At 50.3% G+C, this 18,452-nt stretch overlaps 1 protein-coding gene across 2 annotated transcripts in view; it reads left to right on the top strand.

The window, feature by feature from the left end:
* The first annotated feature begins 5,999 nt into the window (after positions 1–5,999).
* Positions 6,000–18,452, top strand: part of TBC1D22A (TBC1 domain family member 22A) — a 424,627-nt gene continuing 412,174 nt past the window's right edge. For both annotated transcript variants that reach the window (XM_030914235.1, XM_030914234.1), the window contains exon 1: positions 6,000–6,222. In XM_030914235.1, the coding sequence (XP_030770095.1) occupies positions 6,161–6,222 (62 nt within the window). In that variant the 5' untranslated portion in view covers positions 6,000–6,160. The remainder of the gene's footprint in view (positions 6,223–18,452) is intronic.

Genomic DNA, 18,452 nt, shown 5'->3' with positions numbered 1-18,452 from the left:
TTCTTTTGAAAATATATTATTTGATTTATTTAAATATATAGTTTAAAATAAGCTTGAAAAATATATACTTGGTTAAAAAATCACACCCATTTCCTACTGGGGTTTTTTACTTCCTTATTTGTAAGATTCCCACATACTAACCCTTTGTCAGACATGGCACACATATTTTGTCCAATTAAAAAAAATTTTTTTTGACAAACAAGTGAACATTTTAAGTTGTCAAATACACCAGTTTCTCTCAACATGGCCTTTGGTGTTGTAGTGGATATTGGGATTGTTCCTGGTATCCATTCTAACCCTCCCTTGTTGGGCAGCAGCTGCAAAATTTGGAGGGATTGACTCTCAATGTCAGCAACAAGGGAGCATCTGCCAGGTGACAGGTCCCCAAATGATACTGGATGACCCAGCTCTTCCCACTCTTGGTTACAATTTTTGGGCAGAATATACACAGGATGCAACATTCTCAGATAAGGTGGAACTGTCCCAAACAGCTCAGGCTTTGTGCTCATCTCCCCTAGATCAGGATGTCCTGCAATGCTGTAGCCCAGTGGACCCAGTTGCATCTGGGGTATAGAACCCAGAGTGGAGTGCTTTTAAAGTCCCTTCTCAGCTGTGGTGTGAAGTGGGGGCACCTGCAGACAGCACTCCAGCGCCCTGGGGAGCTTTCCTGAATGCTGGTGGACTGGCTCGCCATGGATCCCAGGCTTGGGTTGATGTTTGGGGCCTCTCTGTGAATAATAACGTTGCTTTGTCTGACGTGTTGTGCAGGTGTTCTGTTTTACCAGACTAGACATGAAGAACGCAGGGGGTGGGGGTATGACTGCTGCAGCAGCTACATCAGCTTTGAGCCCCTGCCAGAGTCAAGAGAACTTGCAGAACTCTGGCTGCTGGGTTTGTGCAAAGCCTCCTGGCAGCCTTAGGAAACTCAGCAGAAATTGGTGAGGTGTTTAAGAGTGCTCTCCTGGAATTGGTAAGCAATGTGTAGTGCTCCCCTCCCAGGGACTGACATTAGTTCACAGTATTTCTGCACTTTAGCATCCTGACTAGAGGTAAGCACATGATCTCAGGGGCCCAACAGAGGCATCCTGTGACCTGAAGAAGTTGTTTTTGGCACAGACTTAAGAGACTGACAGAAGGAGACAGGCCCTTGAGTCATTGTTGAGCTGCTGTATCAGCCCTTCTCCAAACTCTGAGCTACTTCTGGGATTTTTCATTAACCAACCAATTCCCTTTATAGTATCAGCTAATTTGAATGAACTTTGTCATTCTTGCAACCAACAGCACCCTAACTCATCCTGACTTAGTGTCAGGAAATGGCATGTTGCTAGTGACAGACCCTATAATATCAAAATGGCTGAAGGGAGTTGGGGAAGAGGGCAGTGAAGAGGATGCCTGCCTCTCGCGGTGCAAAACTGGGGACCTTTGCTATTTGCCATCAATTATTGTGGTAGACTAATAATGAACCCCTGAAGATACACCAGGTCTTAATCCTGGGACCTGCAAATGTTACCTTAAATGGCCAAAGGGAGTTTGCAGGTGTGATTGAGCTAAGGGCTGGGTGATGGGGAGATGAGCCTGGATTGGATTATCCAGTGGGCCTGATGCGAGGTCAGAGGGATCCAGGAGGTCCAGGAGGAATTGGAAGGAGAGAAAATGATGTGATGATGGCAGTAGAGATGACAGTGATCTGCTTTCCAGACAGAGGAAGGGCATAGGCCAAGGAATGTAAGTGGCCTTTAGAAGCTGAAAAAGAAACTGACTCTCCCTTAGAACCTCCAGAAGGGAGTGCCTTGCTGACACTTTGACTTTAGAGCAGTGAAGCCGACTTGGGACTTCTGACCTCCAGGACTGCAGGAGGGTAAATGTGTATTGTTTTTAGCCACTAAGTCTGCAGCATTCCACCAACAGCAGCCTTAGGAAACCAATATGGATAGGACAGTCGGGGCACAGGCTCGGTGCCTATGGAGAGTGCAGCACCAGGAAACTTAGCAGGGAGAACCCACCATGTGGGAGTGTGGCAGCTCACTCAGTAAGGTCCTGTGAGAGATATTCTAGGCCTGGAGCAGGCCATCTGAAAAAGGAGAAGGTAGAAAACACTTTCCAAGGAACCCAACTGGCATTGCGAATCCAGTCATCCTGAAATACTATTGCTATATATATATATATATATTTTTTTTTTTGATGCAGGGTCTTTGTTGTCTAGGCCGGAGTGCAGCTGTGTGATCCTAGCTCACTGCTGCCCTGAACTTCTGGGCTCAAGTGATCCTCCTGCCTCAGTCTCCCAAGTAGCTAGGACTAAGAGTGTTCACCACCATGTCTGGCTAATTAAAAAAAAAAAAAAGTTTTGTAGAGACGGGGTCTCCCTGTGTTGCCCAGGCTAGTGTTGATCTCCTGGTCTCAAGCGATCCTCTCACCTCAGCCTCCCAAAGTACTGCGATTAGAGGTGTGAGCCACTGTGCCTGGCCTGCTGCACTTCTGTTTGCCTTTCCCCACAACAGTTCAATGTAGCTTAGTGCATAGCACAGTTCAAGCTCAATAATGGTACTTGAATGTATTATGAAACACTTTAAACATGTAAAGACTCATAAAGACTATAACCAACACCTGAATATAGCCCATCTGCCTTAAGAAACAAAGCATCATAGCACAATTGATCTCCTATGAATGAATTCCTTCCTGATCACAGTCCCCACCCATACCTATAGGCAACCACTCTCCTGAATTTCTCTTTTACATTTTTTTTTTTTTTTTTTTTTTTTTTTGAGATAGGGTTTTGCACTATCGCCAAGGATGGAGTGCAGTGACATGATCATAGCTTGCTATAGCCTCAAACTCCTGGGCTCAAGGGATCCTCCTGCCTCAGCCTCCTAAAGTGCTGCGATTACAGGCACGAGCCACCACACCTGGCCGTATTCTCATCCTTTATTTTTTATTTTTTTTATTTTTTTTGAGACGGAGTTTTGCTCTGTTGCCCAGGCTGGAGTGCGGTGGCCGGATCTCGGCTCACTGCAAGCTCCCCTCCCGGGTTTACGCCATTCTCCTGCCTCAGCCTCCGGAGTAGCTGGAACTACAGGCGCCTGCCACCTTGCCTGGCTAGCTTTTTTGTATTTTTTTAGTAGAGACGGGGTTTCACCGTGTTAGCCAGGATGGTCTTGATCTCCTGACCTCGTGATCCACCCGTCTTGGCCTCCCAAAGTGCTGGGATTACAGGCTTGAGCCACCGAGCCCGGCTCTCATCCTTTAAAAGAAAATAGTACTAAATGGTATCGTACCATGTGAATTCATATTCAACGTTTTCTCATTCAGCACTGTGGAGCCAGATGCAGTAGTGCTCGCATCTGTAAGCTACTCTGGAAGCTGAGGTGGATCACTTGAGCCCAGGATTTTGCAGCCAGCCTGGGCAACATAGTAAGCCCCACTTCAAAAACAACCCCACAGTTTGTGAAATTCATTTATGTTGATGTATGTAATCATTACTAATTTATGGTATTCTACTACATAACTGTGTAAGTTATCGATTCTGCCATAGATGGCATTTTGGTTGCTTCTCCCCCAGACCCCAACGACCACTAGGAGCAACACTGCACTGAACATTCTTGTCTCTGCACGCAGAGGCAGGAGGCAAGGTACTCTAGAGCACATACCAAGAGTGGAATTGCTAAGTTATAGAGTATTTTTGCTAGAAATTGCTAAGTGGCCACCCGAAATTAGTGAATGAATGTACCCTCCTACCGGCAGTCCAAGAGTTCTGCTCTGCTCACAAATCCACATTCTTATCAAGTTTGGTAAAGACAGATTTTTAAGTTTTTGCCAATCTGTTAAGTGTAACATGGTACATCCTTAGTTTTAATTTGCATTGCTGCTCAATACTTGTTGCAAAAATGAATAAAAAAGGTTCCACTCATTACCTCTGGGATTTGAGGATCTGTCCCAATTCCTAGGTCCCATATCTAGACTCCAACATCTGTATTACTTTGGCTTTCAAAACTGGCTTTCTACTCGGACTCTCTTTTTCCGTCTTCACGTTTCTGTCATGATCCTAGTAATCCTTTGCTTAGCTGGTTTTGAAGCCTTCAAGTCAATCTCAGCCTCACTCCTTCGCCTGAAAACAGTAGTAGCAAAGCATACGGTGAGCTACAAAGAGCACCTGGATCTAAGGTGTAACCAGTCACCAAGTGCTGCCAGCTTTTCCTTCCTTTCCCCTCCCATCAGGTTAATCCTGCTGTCACCTCCCTCACTGATTCTTGCAATAAGCCAGACTGAGCTGGAAAGAACCGCCATGGTCCTCAATGTTGTGTGTAGGGGACAGCATTGTCTGAGGCTGTCAGGGCTATATGTCAGGAGGAGACCCCTGGGGTCTTCTGAGCTTTACTAGGAGAGGATCCCAGGAGAGTAGGATGTCTTGTACGTAGTAAGTACTAAGTCAATGTTACTTATCAGTAAATGAAGAGGCATGGGAAATTATTATTTTTTTGAGATGGAGTCTCGCTCTGTCGCCCACGCTGGAGTGCAGTGGCGCGATCTCGGTTCACTGCAAGCTCCGCCTCCCGGGTTCACGCTATTCTCCTGCCTCAGCCTCCCGGGAAATTCTTAATCAGTAAATATGCCTTATCAAATTTTTGTTTTAAAAGAGAACTGGGCCGGGAGCGGTGGCTCAAGCCTGTAATCCCAGCACTTTGGGAGGCCGAGACAGGCTGATCACGAGGTCAGGAGATCGAGACCATCCTGGCTAACACGGTGAAACCCCGTCTCTACTAAAAATACAAAAAACTAGCTGGCGAGGTGGCGGGCGCCTGTAGTCCCAGCTACTCGGGAGGCTGAGGCGGCAGAATGGCGTAAACCTGGGAGGCGGAGCTTGCAGTGAGCTGAGATCCAGCCACTGCACTCCAGCCTGGGCGACAAAGCGAGACTCCGTCTCAACAACAACAACAACAACAACAACAACAAAAAGAACTGGCAGGAGCTCCAAATACACTAAAGCTCCAGTCTGAAATGACAGTCCCTGAGCCTTCAATCTTTGGCCTAAGACGCACAGAAATGTAATGCAAACCAGATACGGATTTTTTAGTGGTTTTCTGCGCACACACACACAAGTCAAAAGATCTAGGCATAACATATGCACCTGTAGTTCCAACTACTGGGGAGGGTGAAGCAGGAGGATCACTAGAGGGCAGGAATTAGAGACTAGCCTGGGCAACATAGCAAGACGCCCCACCCCCACTCCCCCCCAGAAAAAAAGAACAAAAAAGGTAAAAATAATTTTAAAGAGAGTAAAAAGGAATGCAAAAATAATTCATTTTATTTAATTTAATGTATTATTAAAAATGTTATCTAACATGCAAACAACATACAAATTATTTTATACGACGTCTTTGGAATCCTGTATTTCACACGTAACGCGCATCTCACTCCGGACTAGCCAGGTTTCCAGCACGTGACAGCCGCACAAGGCTGGAACTCAGGCCAGGGGAATTAATTCTTGTCTTCGGTGCTCAACCACTCTTCCCTTCAAGCCTGGCCTGATCCCCACTCTCTCTCATCCCCTGGAATACGCTCCGCGGTTATGCCCCTCACCTCACCACACTGCAAATATTTCGTGCACTGAGTATTATCCTCACTCAGTGCCCGCAGACCCAGCTTGACCAGCACCCGCAGCCGCCCTGCCACTGTTGGGCCGGGTACGGCGTGTCTGGCTTCCTTATTCTCTGGGCCGGCTCTGAGAAGCGCTCCAGAGAAACCGGAATCAGACACGGGCCCAGCTCCGCTTCGCAATGTAGGCTCCAGTGGCTTCTGGGAGTCCGCTACCTGCAGGAAGGCGCCGCGGTCGGGTCGGGCTAGCCGTGAGCGACAGACTTAAGCAAACACGAAACCCAACCGCTTCTGCTCCCTCCGCGACGCGTGTAACGTGCGTCGCGTGGCGTCGACCTTTAATGCGGCCGGGTTCTCGGAACGCTGCGTCGCTCGCCACCTGGGACTTAGGCGGGACTTCCGGGCGCGCGTAGGCACAACTTCCGGAACGAGGCGGAAGAGCCTCTCGGGTCTACGCTCCGGAGTCCCGGGACCAGTGAGGGGCTACCCGGTTGACAGGAAAGGGCCGCTGGGGGAGGGCCGGCTGCACTCGGGGTGTCTGGGCCGCGGGTCTGAGGGATGAGGAGGGGCCATGGCCAGCGACGGGGCCAGGAAGCAGTTCTGGAAGCGCAGCAACAGCAAGCTCCCGGGCAGGTGGGTGTGCCCGGGAGGGCCGGGTCGAGGTCAGGGGTCAAAGGTCAGGTGGCCGCGTTGGCCTCCTGGACTGCGGGCGGAGTCGGGGGTCTGGAGCGGGCAACTTGGACTCTGAGGAGGCTGCTGGGTGGTGTGACGGGCGTTGTCGGACTCGGAGGTCGGAGCGTGGGGTTTGGGGGTGACAGTGGCTGCACGTAGGATCGAGGCTTGCAAGGACGAGGAGGAGCTGTTGGCGTTTTTCCCGACACTGGCAGACTCCTTTCCCAAAAAGTCCTGGGCTCCCTGGGGAGGCTGGAAGGAACTGATTCGGGTCATGCTGTGAAGTTTGGTGGAGTCCGGAAGCTGGCTGGGCTGAGGCACCGTCTGCTGGGCAGATCAGTTTCTGCAGGGGGTGTGGTGCTTTTGACCCGCTTGATTTGCCTCTGGTCTCTTGTGGGCTGCTGCTCTTACCTTGAGCGTGGAAGAGGATTAGAGTTTCCCTGTGAGTTTCCATGTTTCTGCTTGCTGGTCTCAAAACCAACTCCTATATTGTGTTAGCAGAAAGTTTTTTTTTTTTTTTGAGCCTGGAATGACCTGAGTACACCCTAGATGCTATTACAGCTCCAGAGCTCCAGAGTCTGTGATTGCTGTGGCGCTGAGCTCTGCCAGGGCACTAGGGGATGAGACATTACCTGGAGGGTACCTAGGATAAAATCAGCCACTGGTGAAAACAGATCAGAGATGAGCAAACTTCAGGATTTCAGAACACACTGTGTTCTGTTCCAAAGTTGAAGTCTGGAATGCTGAAAATTATGAATTGTGATATTAAAACAAGTCTGAGTAGAATCATTCATAAACACAGGAAAATGGTTTGTACTCCTGTTTCATAATAAACACTATCGTTTGAGTGTTTGAATGATAACCTTTGCAATTTACTGCATCCAGTGGGAAAAGTTTACTTTTGGCAGGGTGCGGCGGCTCACGCCTGTAATCCCAGCACTTTGGGAGGCCGAGGTGGGCAGATCACCTAAGGTCAGGAGTTTGAGATCAGCCTAACCAACATGGAGAAACCTGGTCTCTACTAAAAATACAAAATTAGCTGGGCACGGTGGCACATGCCTGTAATCCCAGCTATTCGGGAGGCCGAGGCAGGAGAATCGCTTGAACCTGGGAGGTGGAGGTTGCAGTGAGCCAAGATTGTTCCATTGCACCCCATCCTGGGTAACAAGAGTGAAACTCTGTCTCAAAAAAAAAAAAAAAAAAAGGAAAGTTTACTTTTAAGAGTGATCTGGGAGTTAGCAGAGTGAGTTACCGACTGCTCATGGGTGACTTCGAGAGTGAAGGGAGTCATCAAAGGTGGCCAGAGACCCTATTTGACTGTGCGTGATTCGAGAACAGTAAGAGCTTCCAACAAAACCAGTGTCAGGGTCCAAGATGAGTGAAGATTCTGGAATGGTGGTGAATAGGAGGTCCTGGTAGCAACAGGAACAAATGCTGTGGAACATAGAGTCCAGGGAAGAGGAGCCACAGGACAGTGTAACTTTTATGTGTTACTTTTAGGTCTTAAGGTTTTGGTTCCTCATCATTCTAAACTCTTAATTCTTAACTGAAATGTAAGAATAACAGAGCTGCTGTGTGGAGTTACAGCAGTGACTCAACCTTTGGATTGAAGGCTGTGGCCCTTGGTAATTTGTTCTTATACTGAGTTGAATAGTGTTTGCCCCCTCCCCCACCCCCTGCCACCAAATTTATGTCCATCTGGAACCCGTGGATATGACATTTGGAAATAGGGTTTTTGCACAAGTAATCAAGGTAAAGTGAGGTCATACTGGATGAGGGTGGGCCTTAGTTCAACAACTAGTATTTTTCTAACCGGAGGGAAATTTGGATACAGAGAGACACACTCAGGGAAATGGCCCTGTGGAGACAGAAACAGAGATTGGAATAGTACATTTACAAGCTGAGGAAAGCCAGAGGTTGCTGGCAGCCACCAGCAGCTAGGAGAGGCAAGGAAGGATGCTCACCTAGAGACTTCACAGAGAGCATGGCCCTGCTAATGACTTGATTTTGGGCTTTTGGCCTTAAAACTGAGAGAGAATAAATGTCTGTTGTTTTAAGCCATTCAGTTTGTGGTAATTTGCTATGACAGCCACAGGAGACTAAGTCTCCAACTTGCTTCTGTGTGAACCTGAAATACCAAAGACCAGCTTTCTTTTTCCTGTGACTTTGATGCTGTTCTGTGTCTTAGGCACTTTTGAGAGCAGCTTCTGTAATACCTCTGTGAAGTTGGAGTCTTGGAGAGTTGTTTGAGGCTGTCACTGAAGAGGGCAGAAGGAGAGGTTGGGTGCACCAGGAAGGCCTGCGAAGCCTCTGTGTTTCCCATCCATCTTGTGGCTCAAGCCTCTGGCAGTGCAGCTCTTTCAGGTGGCAGGCTGGAACTCCTCCCTGAAGGAGGAGTCACAAAGTAATGCCCGTTTTCCTGTCAGTAGTGGTGATTGGTCACTAGCTGCATATTTATTTAGCCCACACCTACGCAAGCACAGTGCTAGTGGAGATCCTAGCCAGGTTCCTGTGGCTTTGGCAGCTCTTTCAGTTGTTTCCCATGATGGTTTTCTTTGTTTTTGTGGGTTTTTTTCTTTTGAGACGGAGTCTCACTCTGTTGCCCAGGCTGGAGTTCGGTGGCGCAATCTCTGCTCACTGCAACCTCTGCCTCCCAGGTTCAACACATTGTCCTGCCTCAGCCTCCCAAGTAGCTGGGATTACAGGCGCCCACCACCACGCCTGGCTAATTTTTTTTCCTATTTTTAGTAGAGACGGGGTTTCACCATGTTGGCCAGGCTGGTCTCAAACTCCTGACCTCAGGTGATCCACCCACTGTGGCCTCCCAAAGTGCTGGGATTACAGGTGTGAGCCACCATGCACAGCCTTGTTTTCCTCTTTTTTTTTTGAGTGTAGCCATCAACTCAAGGAAACTCAGGAAGAAGACGACACCTGCTGTACAATACAAGACTAGTAAGGGATCTTGCAGATAGTTCAACTCTTTTTTATTTTTGAGACGAGTCTTGCTCTGTCGCCCAGACTGGAGTGCAGTGGTGCGATCTAGGCTCACTGCAACCACTGCCTCCTGGGTTCAAGTGATTCTCCTGCCTCTGCTGCCCAAGTAACTTGGGTTACAGGTGTCCGCCACCACGCCCAGCTAATTTTTTTGTATTTTTAGTAGAGATGCAGTTTCACCATGTTGGCCAGGCTGGTCTCGAACTCTTGATCTCAAGTGGTCGGCCTCCCAAAGTGCTGGGATTACAGGCGTGAGCCACTACTCCCGGCCAGTAGCACAACTCAATAATTCCTTATGGCAATAATGGCTAGTATTCATTAAACACTTAGCATTTGCTAGACACTGTTTTTGGCGCTTTCCATGTTATGCCTGCCAGTGTTTTGCAGGAGACATGCTTGATCCTGCACTCCCTGAGGCAGTCTTGGTTTAAATCCCTGGGTTTTTTCCCCTTCAGTGTCATGCTGAGAAGTGTAAGTGTTTTTGCGCAACATCTAAGCCCTTTATTTATTTATTTATTTTTTGAGACGGAGTCTTGCTCTGCCGCCCAGGCTAGGGTGCAGTGGCCGGATCTCAGCTCACTGCAAGCTCCGCCTCCCGGGTTTACGCCATTCTCCTGCCTCAGCCTCACAAGTAGCTGGGACTACAGGCGCCCGCCTCGTCGCCCGGCTAGTTTTTTGTATTTTTTTTTAGTAGAGACGGGGTTTCACTGTATTAGCCAGGATGGTCTCGATCTCCTGACCTCGTGATCCGCTCGTCTCGGCCTCCCAAAGTGCTGGGATTACAGGCTTGAGCCACCGTGCCCGGCCTCTAAGCCCTTTATGACCTGGCTGCTCTCTTGCTTTGAGCTTTGCTCTCAGCTGTGCTGATGGAATGCTAGGTTCCTTGGCACACCATACTGTTCGATGACCCTGTCACTTTCATGCTTTTGTGTCTGACCAGAATGTTTTTTCCCCTCCCTTTCTCCTGGCTTAGCTTTTTTTTTTCCCCACTTCTCAATATATACTCTCCAGCATGCCTCCTGTTTTTATGCAGCCTGAACTGAAGTCCCCCTTTTTTGCATCAAACTCAGTGTTGCTGGTACCTCTGGCTTCCTATTGTCCCTGGTACGTGCTTTTGCTTTCTTACTTGTGAGATCCACAGGTTTGGGAATGTGTCTTTCTCATTCTTGCATTGTCAGTACCGATACATGGTGTTTATTCCAACCTATCTTCTCGATTAGCCTGGAGAGTGAGTGGTTTGGCCAGGGTTATATACTGCAGGAGAGGTGGTCTTGCTAGTAGACCTTCGGTTTATGCACACCCTGGTCCTTAGGTTACATGTTTGGCTGATGCTTTCCTAGAAACTTTGTTTCTGGATGAGCCAGGATGTGTCGTGTGGTAGATAGACCTCTGACTAGGAGTCAGGTGGACCAGATTTTAACTTTCTTTCTCCAGTAGTGGTCTTCACCAAGTTACCTCTGCGGCCATCAGTGTCTGTATCTATAGCACAAAGGGATTGAATTTGGTTTAAGTAGCTATGGCAAATGGGGAGATTTCTTTGGCTTAGCACAGTTCTTTTTGATGAGAAAAGGATAGGCTTCTTGGACCAGTTTTGAGAATTTGATGATTTGCTGATCCAGCAAATATGTATTCAATCCATAGTATGTGTTAGGAACAGCCCCAGGTGCTGGAGGTAATATTAGTGGACAAAAGAGACCCAGATCTCTGCTCTGCAGAGCTTGCAGTGCAGTGGGAGAGCCGGGTATAAATAACATAGCTCAGTTAAATAGAGTTATCTGTTGGAAGGTGGCAGCTGCTATCAAAACAAAGCTGGGAAGAGGACTAGGTGGCTTAGTGGCAGGTGTGGCGGTGAGAAGGAGCCCTTCGCTGAGGTGACATTTGAGGAAAGATTTGCACTAGGTGAGGAAACAGGCCAACTAGGAGGCTGAGGTAGAGCGATCCAGGCAGAGGTGTGAGCAGGTGCAGAGGACCCCCAGAGCGATGCTGGCGTGCTTGAGGAGAGGAGCTGGGGCCAGTGTGGGTCTGGCCGATAGAAGGGGAGAGTCAAGGGGTGCGTCGTGAAGGGTAGGGTCTCGTGACTACAGTGAAGATATGGACTGTTGTTTGATTCTGGCTGAATGGGGTACCTTTGGAGGGCTTTGAGCAGAAGAGTGGCATGGTCTGCATTAGGTTTAATGGGGTATCTTTGGCTGCTGTACTGAAGACAGATTGGAGGCATTGGGAGTCGGGGCAAGGGCAGAAGCAGGGAGACCAGGAGGCCGGTGTGCTGCAGCATCCAGTGGCCACTGGTGGTGGCGGCTTGCACCGGAGTGGAAGCTGTGGTAGTGGCAAGAAACGGTAGGTGATAAGAATCCGAAGGTTTGGCCGGGCACTGTGGCTCACGCCCGTAATCCCAGCACTTTGGGAGGCGGAGGTGGGTGGATCACTTGAGGTCAGGAGTTTGAGACCAGCCTGGCCAATATGGCGAAACCCCATCTCTACTAAAAAATTAGCCAGGCATGGTGGCTGGTGCCTGTAATCCCAGCTATTTGGGAGGCTGAGGCAGGAGAATCGCTTGAACACAGGAGGCAGAGACTGCAGTGAGCCAAGGTCGCACCACTGCACCGCAGCCTGGGCAACAGAGCGAGACTGTCTCAAAAAAAAAAAGAAAAAAAAAAAAGTAGAATCTGAAGGTTCAGTTTCTGACTGTCTGGGCTGGTTCTTTCCTGGGCCGCTGACTCTCTTGGCTCCCAATGGGCTGTTGCAGTTGGAATTCTCGCCACACTTCACTTTACATGCCAAGACAAAATCACAGCACACTGGGCTTGAGAACACAGGCAGTCTTTCAGTGTGGGTCTGATGTTTGCTATTTTAGCTCAGCTCTGCCTGGCAGGGTGTGCTCTGCTGACAGAGGGTATGCAGGCAGCTGGGGTATGTGGAGTACGACATTTGCAAGTGGCCTGATGGCGGCTGGTCGCTGTGGCTTATGCCTGTCATCCCAGCACTTTGGGAGGCTGAGGCAGGTGGATCACCTGAGGTCAGCAGTTCGAGACCAGCTTGACCAACATGGTGAAACCCCATCTCTACTAAAAATACAAAAAATAGCCGGATATTGTGGTGGGCACCTATAATCCCACCTACTCAGGAGGCTGAAGCAGGAGAATCATTTGAACCTGAGAGGCAGAGGATACAGTGAGCTGAGATCGCATCATTGCACTCTAGCCTGGGCGACAGGGCAAGACTCTGTTTCAAAAAAAAAAAAAAGGTAAGTGGCATGGTGGCAAGAAAGGCCCAAATTGAACATGGCAAGGATGTGGGTGCTGGGATAAAGCTGGAGCAGAAGAGGGTTTTCAGTGTTGTGGCTCTGACAGCCTTCAGCTCACACTGCCAGAGCCATGAGACGCCTGTAAGCAAATGAGACAGTCGGCTGAATAGGCCACCGTCCGTCCTCGCCGAAGGAGAGGCATTGTTGGGGATAATGAATTTATTCAGAAAACGTTTACTTGCTCCTCTCCTGTGCCAGCTGCCGTGGTGAGTGCTGAGCCATCCATGTGACCCTTCGCGGCTGGACGCCTGCCCTGTGAACACGTGCACGCAGACTGTAGTGCCGGGCAGGTGGCAGTCCCGGGATGCTGGCAGAGAGCAGGGCCCTCGGTGGCTGGAATGGTCGTGTCCTCCCGACACAGGTTGGGCTTCTGCTGAGACCTGGCTGCAGAGGTCGGGGGAGAGTCTGTCGGAGCCCCCCTCCTGCGGGGAGCGCTTGACTGGGGAGGAGGGGCATGAAGGGTGGTGAGCAGGCTCTGGCGCTGCTGCCAAGGCCATGGTGAAGATCCGGGCTGTGGTCCTAAGAGCCATGAGAGGGTGTTGAAGGGTATTAAACAGGGAGGAGTGAGATACTGTGACACTGTTTGTCATCCTTGAAGAGAAGGCGAGAGGAAGCTGGTGGGCTTCTGAGGAGGCCGAGGCCAGAGGCTGTGGGGTTGGAGAGGAGTGGGCAGGTTCAGGGTGTACATGGTACTCTCAGGATTCACTGATGGGCAGGGTGCTGGGGGTCGAGGTGATCTCCAGGACGCTGGCCTGTGGGGATGGGAGTGTGGTGGGCAGAATACTGGCCCCCTAAAGGTGTCCTCGTCCTCATCCCTGACCCCTGCGAGTATGTTCTGTTACATGGCAGAGGGGAATTCAGGTCACTAATCAGCTGACCTGAAATGGGGGAATTGTCCTGTTACCTGGCGGGCCCAGTGTAACCTCATGAGCTTTTGGAAGTGGTCAGAGACACGGTGTGGGATGGACTCCATCCACAGTGGCTGGCTTTGCAGATGGGGGAGGCTGCCACCAGGAGTGTGGCGTGGCTTCTAGAAGCTGAGAAAGGCGTTCTACAGATAGCTAACAGGAGAGCAAGGCCTTGCCCCTGCCGCCGCCAGGAGCTGAATTCTGCCAACAACCGGAGTGAGCAGGAAACGGGTTCTCCCCTCGAGCCTCCTGGAAGGAGCGCAGCTGGCTGGCGCCTGGACTTCAGTGTCATGAGACCCATGCCGGATTTCTGACCTTCAGAACTTCGAGATAATGAACGCATGTTTTAAGTTGTGGTGATTTGTTACAGCAGCCGTGAAGAGTGGGGTACTGTGCCAAGGGATGTCCGACAGGGAGTGGTAGGCGGCCCAGCACCTCCCTCAGCAGAGTCCTGCACTTGGATGTGGGCAGGAGTACCTTGGTCAGCGGCCTGGTGGGGGATCACTGGGTAACCTCCACAGAGTATGTTTAAACCCAGGGGACCGAAGTCAGCTCGGAGCGTTCTTCCTGTGTCCTCTGTCCCGCTCAGGCCTAGGAACCACATAGGGCCCTGCCTCTTTCCTCAGAATGTTGGCTGCTGGCTCTGGCCCCCTTGCCTGCTTGTGTTTTGTATAAATCTGTTTTGCCTGCTTGTGTTTTTTATAAATCTGTATTGCCTTGCTTGTGTTTTGAAGAGGTTGTTTATTGGGTAAGAACCCTCAGTCCTGTTTTCCATGCTGGGGGAAGCCCCGGAGTTTTTCCCGGCAGTGATCGTGTGTTCCCCGCCAGCTGGGTTTCTCTTCTTGTTTGTGAGTGGAGATGACCTTCCTGTGACGGTGGCCTCGGAAGTGCTGGCGGGTGAGTTTTTGCTGTAGGCGCATTTCCTTTTCCTTGTTCCTTTCAGTGGTCACTTTCCGTGTTATAAAATGTCTTACTTTGTCCAGAAACATTTTGAAAAATAAATTGAATGTGAATCCTATTTCCTTTCTCTTACATATTTGTCTGATAGAGTAAATCTGGACTCTGGGTTAATTTTAAATGAAGACAAAAATGATTAAATAATCCCTGACAATTTTGGATTATTTATTTGTTTCTTAAGTAATGAGAGCAGGAGGAAGTACCCCATTGCTCCCAAGTGTTGTTGAGGAACCATGGGAGGTCGTGGAACTGAGGAGAACATGTCTTGGGAGAGCACGTGTCTGTTTTTCTTTTTAATTTTTTATTTCCATAGATTACTGGGGAACAGGTGGTGTTTGGTTACATGAGTAAGTTCTTTAGTGGTGATTAGTGAGATTTTGGTGCACCTGAGCAGTATACACTGAACCCAGTCTTTTATCGCTCACCCCCTTCCCACCCTTTCTCCCTGAGTCCCTGAAATCCATTGTGTCATTCTTATGCCTTTGCATCCTCATAGCTTAGCTCCCACTTACAATTTTTTTTTTTTTTTGAGATGGATTCTCACTCTGTTGCCCATGCTGGAGTGGAGTGGCGTGATCTTGGCTCACTGCAACCTCCACCTCCTGGGTTCAAGTGATTCTCCTGCCTCAGCCTCCCAAGTGGCTGGGACTACAGGTGTGTGCCACCATGCCTGCCTAATTTTTGTATTTTTAATAGAGATGGGGTTTTACCATGTTGGCCAGGCTGGTCTTGACCTTGTGACCTCAAGTTATCCACCTGCCTTGGCCTCCCAGAGTACTGGGATTACAGACGTGAGACACCATGCCTGGCTGTTAGCTCCCACTTACGAGTGAGAACAGATGGTTTGGTTTTCCATTCCTGAGTTACTTTACTTAGTCTCCAGCCTCATCCAGGTCTCTGTGAATGCCATTAATTCATTCCTTTTTATGGCTGAGTAGTGTTTCATCATATATATACATATGCATATATATGTACACACATTACATACACACACACACTACAGTTTTTTTTTTTTTTTTGAGATGGAGTCTCGCTCTGTCACCAGGCTGGAGTGCAGTGGTGCAATCTTGGCTCACTGCAACCTCCATCTCGCAGGTTCAAGCGATTCTCCTGCCTCATCCTCCTGAGTAGCTGGGATTACAGGCACGCACCACCATGCCCAGCTAATTTTTGTGTTTTCACCCTGTTGGCCAGGATGGTCTCCATCTTTCGACCTTGTGATCTGCCTGCCTTGGCCCCCCAAAGTGCTGGGATTATAGGCATGATCCACCGTGTCCGGCTACACCACACTTTCTTTATCCACTTGTTGATTGATAGGCATTTGGGTTGAAAAGAAGTCGTCTCTGTTTTTCTTTCCCTGAACGGCCACAGTCTAGTGCGGCCTGCTGTGGCTAGGACAAGAACAGTGTTCACGTGCAGGGGGCTGTCCTGGCTCTGCAGCCTGAGAGTGACACCTGCCCCTCCTTTCTTTCTCTGGCAGGCTCAGAGTCTCTGCCCCTTCTCAGCTCAGCCCTTCACCCCTTGAACACAGGCCGTGGAGATCTGCATTGTGCAGTGCTTCTGGGTGCAGTGGGGAGCCCAGGAACAGGAGCCGGTGTCCTGCCACAGGGTAGGGAATGTCACCATGCTTGGCCCTGGGAGCACAAGATGACCCACCTGCATGGTTTTTTTTCCTGAGGAGTCCAGGGAGCATGTCTGTGTACGGAACAGGCACAGAGCAGGTGTTCCCTGCAGCGCTCAGGTGCAGAGGGGAATCAGAACTGAGGTGGGGCCTTGGCATCACGCCCCATGCTAGGGATTGTTTGTGGAGTGCTTCCCTTGGGCTAGGCGTTTTTTTTTTTGGAGACAGAGTCTCGCTCTGTTACCCAGGCTAGAATACAATGGTGCGATCTCAGCTTACTGTAACCTCCGCCTCCCGGGTTCAAGCAAATTCTCCTGCCTCAGCCTCCCCAGTAGCTGGGGCTACAGGCTCATGCTGCCACACCCAGCTAATTTTTTTGTGTGTGTCTTAGTAGAAACGGGGTTTCACTGTGTTGGCCAGGCTGGTCCCGAACTCCTGACCTCAGGTGATCTGCCCACCTCGGCCTCCCAAAGTGCTGGGATTACAGGCGTGAGCCACCGTGCCCGGTGGACTAGGCACTTTACGTGCAACCACCCGTGTAGTCCTCATAGCAGCTGGGGGTGGTACCGTGTGGTCCCTGTTTTACAAAAGAGGAGACTCAGAAGCTGAGTTACATGCTCAAAGCCACACAGCCCATAAGTGGCAGAGCTAGGGTTTGAATCTGAGAAGTCTGTGCCCTTACCCATCACAGCCTCATCCTTATCTCCTCCATGCCCAAGCGGACTTAACAGGTGCTGAAATTATTACAGAGAAGGCTGACTCATTCACCAGGAATCTGATCCTTCTGTGGGCTGGCTTGGGTGGAGGTGGTCCCTGCGCCCTGGCACACATCCTCATGTTTGAACTCAGGCTGCTGTCTGCTGAGCTCCGCCTGAGGCCTGACTCCTCCAGGCGGGGGAAAACCACGCCTCCTGCGCTCTGCAGACTGCGACTGCCGGGGGTTCTTCTGGAGAGAGGTGAGCCGCTTCTCCCAGGTCCCCCCGTGTTCTCTTTGCAGACACGAGGCAGAGGTATCAGGAGGCCCAGAGGGAACAGGGCCGCCTGGGCTCTTCCCATTTCTGGGCCCTGTGCTGTGGGGAACTTTCATTTTGAGTATCCCCAGACTTTTTGTTCCTCCTTTCTGAAATGTTTCCTCTTTTCTGGTGATAAACATGGAAATTCCACTCCGAGTGCTGTGGATCATGAAGGGCACGTAGCCCCCGCGAGTCCAGTTGCTTAGAATAGCTGTGGGTTCCGTTACTGAGTAGGAAGTGGAGGCTGAGAACGCTTGTGTTGTTACTGATGGCAGCCCCCCGAGGCAGGGCCAGGCGTTGCTGGGCGCCCTCTCCACCCTGAGTCTGCCTTCCCCGTACGGCCTGCAGTGGGGAAGGTGGGCCTCTGCTCAAGGCCCCAAGCTCCTAGGGGAATAATAGGTTCACCCTCAGGCCGGTCCAAGGCAGAGCCCTTTCCGGCTTCGGGACCCCTGATATTCCTGGGCGCCCGACTGCCTCAGCTGTGTTCCCACAGGTCCATCCTAGGTGTTCTTGCTCGTGCTTGTGTTCGTTTGAGCGCTGCCTCGGCCTCCGCCACCCTCTTCCTTCTCATGTGCGCTGTGTGTACCGGAGCCAGGCCGATTCCGATAGAATTTTTAAGTGTGCTGTGCAGCTCTCTCCACCTTGTACTCCTTGCTGTGCTGGTTTGAAATGGGCCTTCTTTTATTAAACATTTTTACTAAACTAAAAAATAAAGACCGGGTGTGGTGGCTCACGCCTGTAATCCCAGCACTTTGGGAGGCCGAGGCGGACGGATCACGAGGTCAGGACATAGAGACCATCCTGGCTAACACAGTTAAAACCCGTCTCTACTAAAAATACAGAAAATTAGCCGGGTGTGGTGGCGGTGCCTGTAGTCCCAGTTACTTGGGAGGCTGAGGCAGGAGCATGGCGTGAACCCGGGAGGCGGAGCTTGCAGTGAGCCGAGATCGCGCCACTGCACTCCAGCCTGGGCGACAGAGCAAGACTCTGTATCAAAAAAAAAAAAAAAAAGTAGGCTTGCTGGCTCTAAGGCTTTCACCTAGATGAGGCAAGTGATGTTCATTGCAGTCGTCTGGATGAGCTCCTGATCCTTGGCTGAAAGCTGTCAGTGGCTTGGGATGTGTGGAGGGGCAGGGCAGAGGACCCGATCTTGGAAAGGGGGTGAGTCCCTTGGTGTCACTGTGGCTCTCTTAGGGGTGGCAGCTCCTCCGCAAGGGCTCGGTGCACCCGCTGCCCTTGTTTTCACGTGAACGTGTTTGTGGCAGGGAGGCCAGCGAGTTGCCTGGGACTCCCTACGTTATGCTGTTGGGTTCGGGAGTCAAGGGGAGATCTGGCCTTGCTTCTTTCCGAATTCAGAAGGGATCTGGGAGGAAGAAAGGTTCAGAAACAATCAT

The sequence above is a fragment of the Rhinopithecus roxellana genome, chromosome 13 (assembly GCF_007565055.1).
Source record: "Rhinopithecus roxellana isolate Shanxi Qingling chromosome 13, ASM756505v1, whole genome shotgun sequence".
Taxonomy (NCBI): domain Eukaryota; kingdom Metazoa; phylum Chordata; class Mammalia; order Primates; family Cercopithecidae; genus Rhinopithecus; species Rhinopithecus roxellana.
This window is presented reverse-complemented; position numbering and strand designations above follow the sequence as displayed.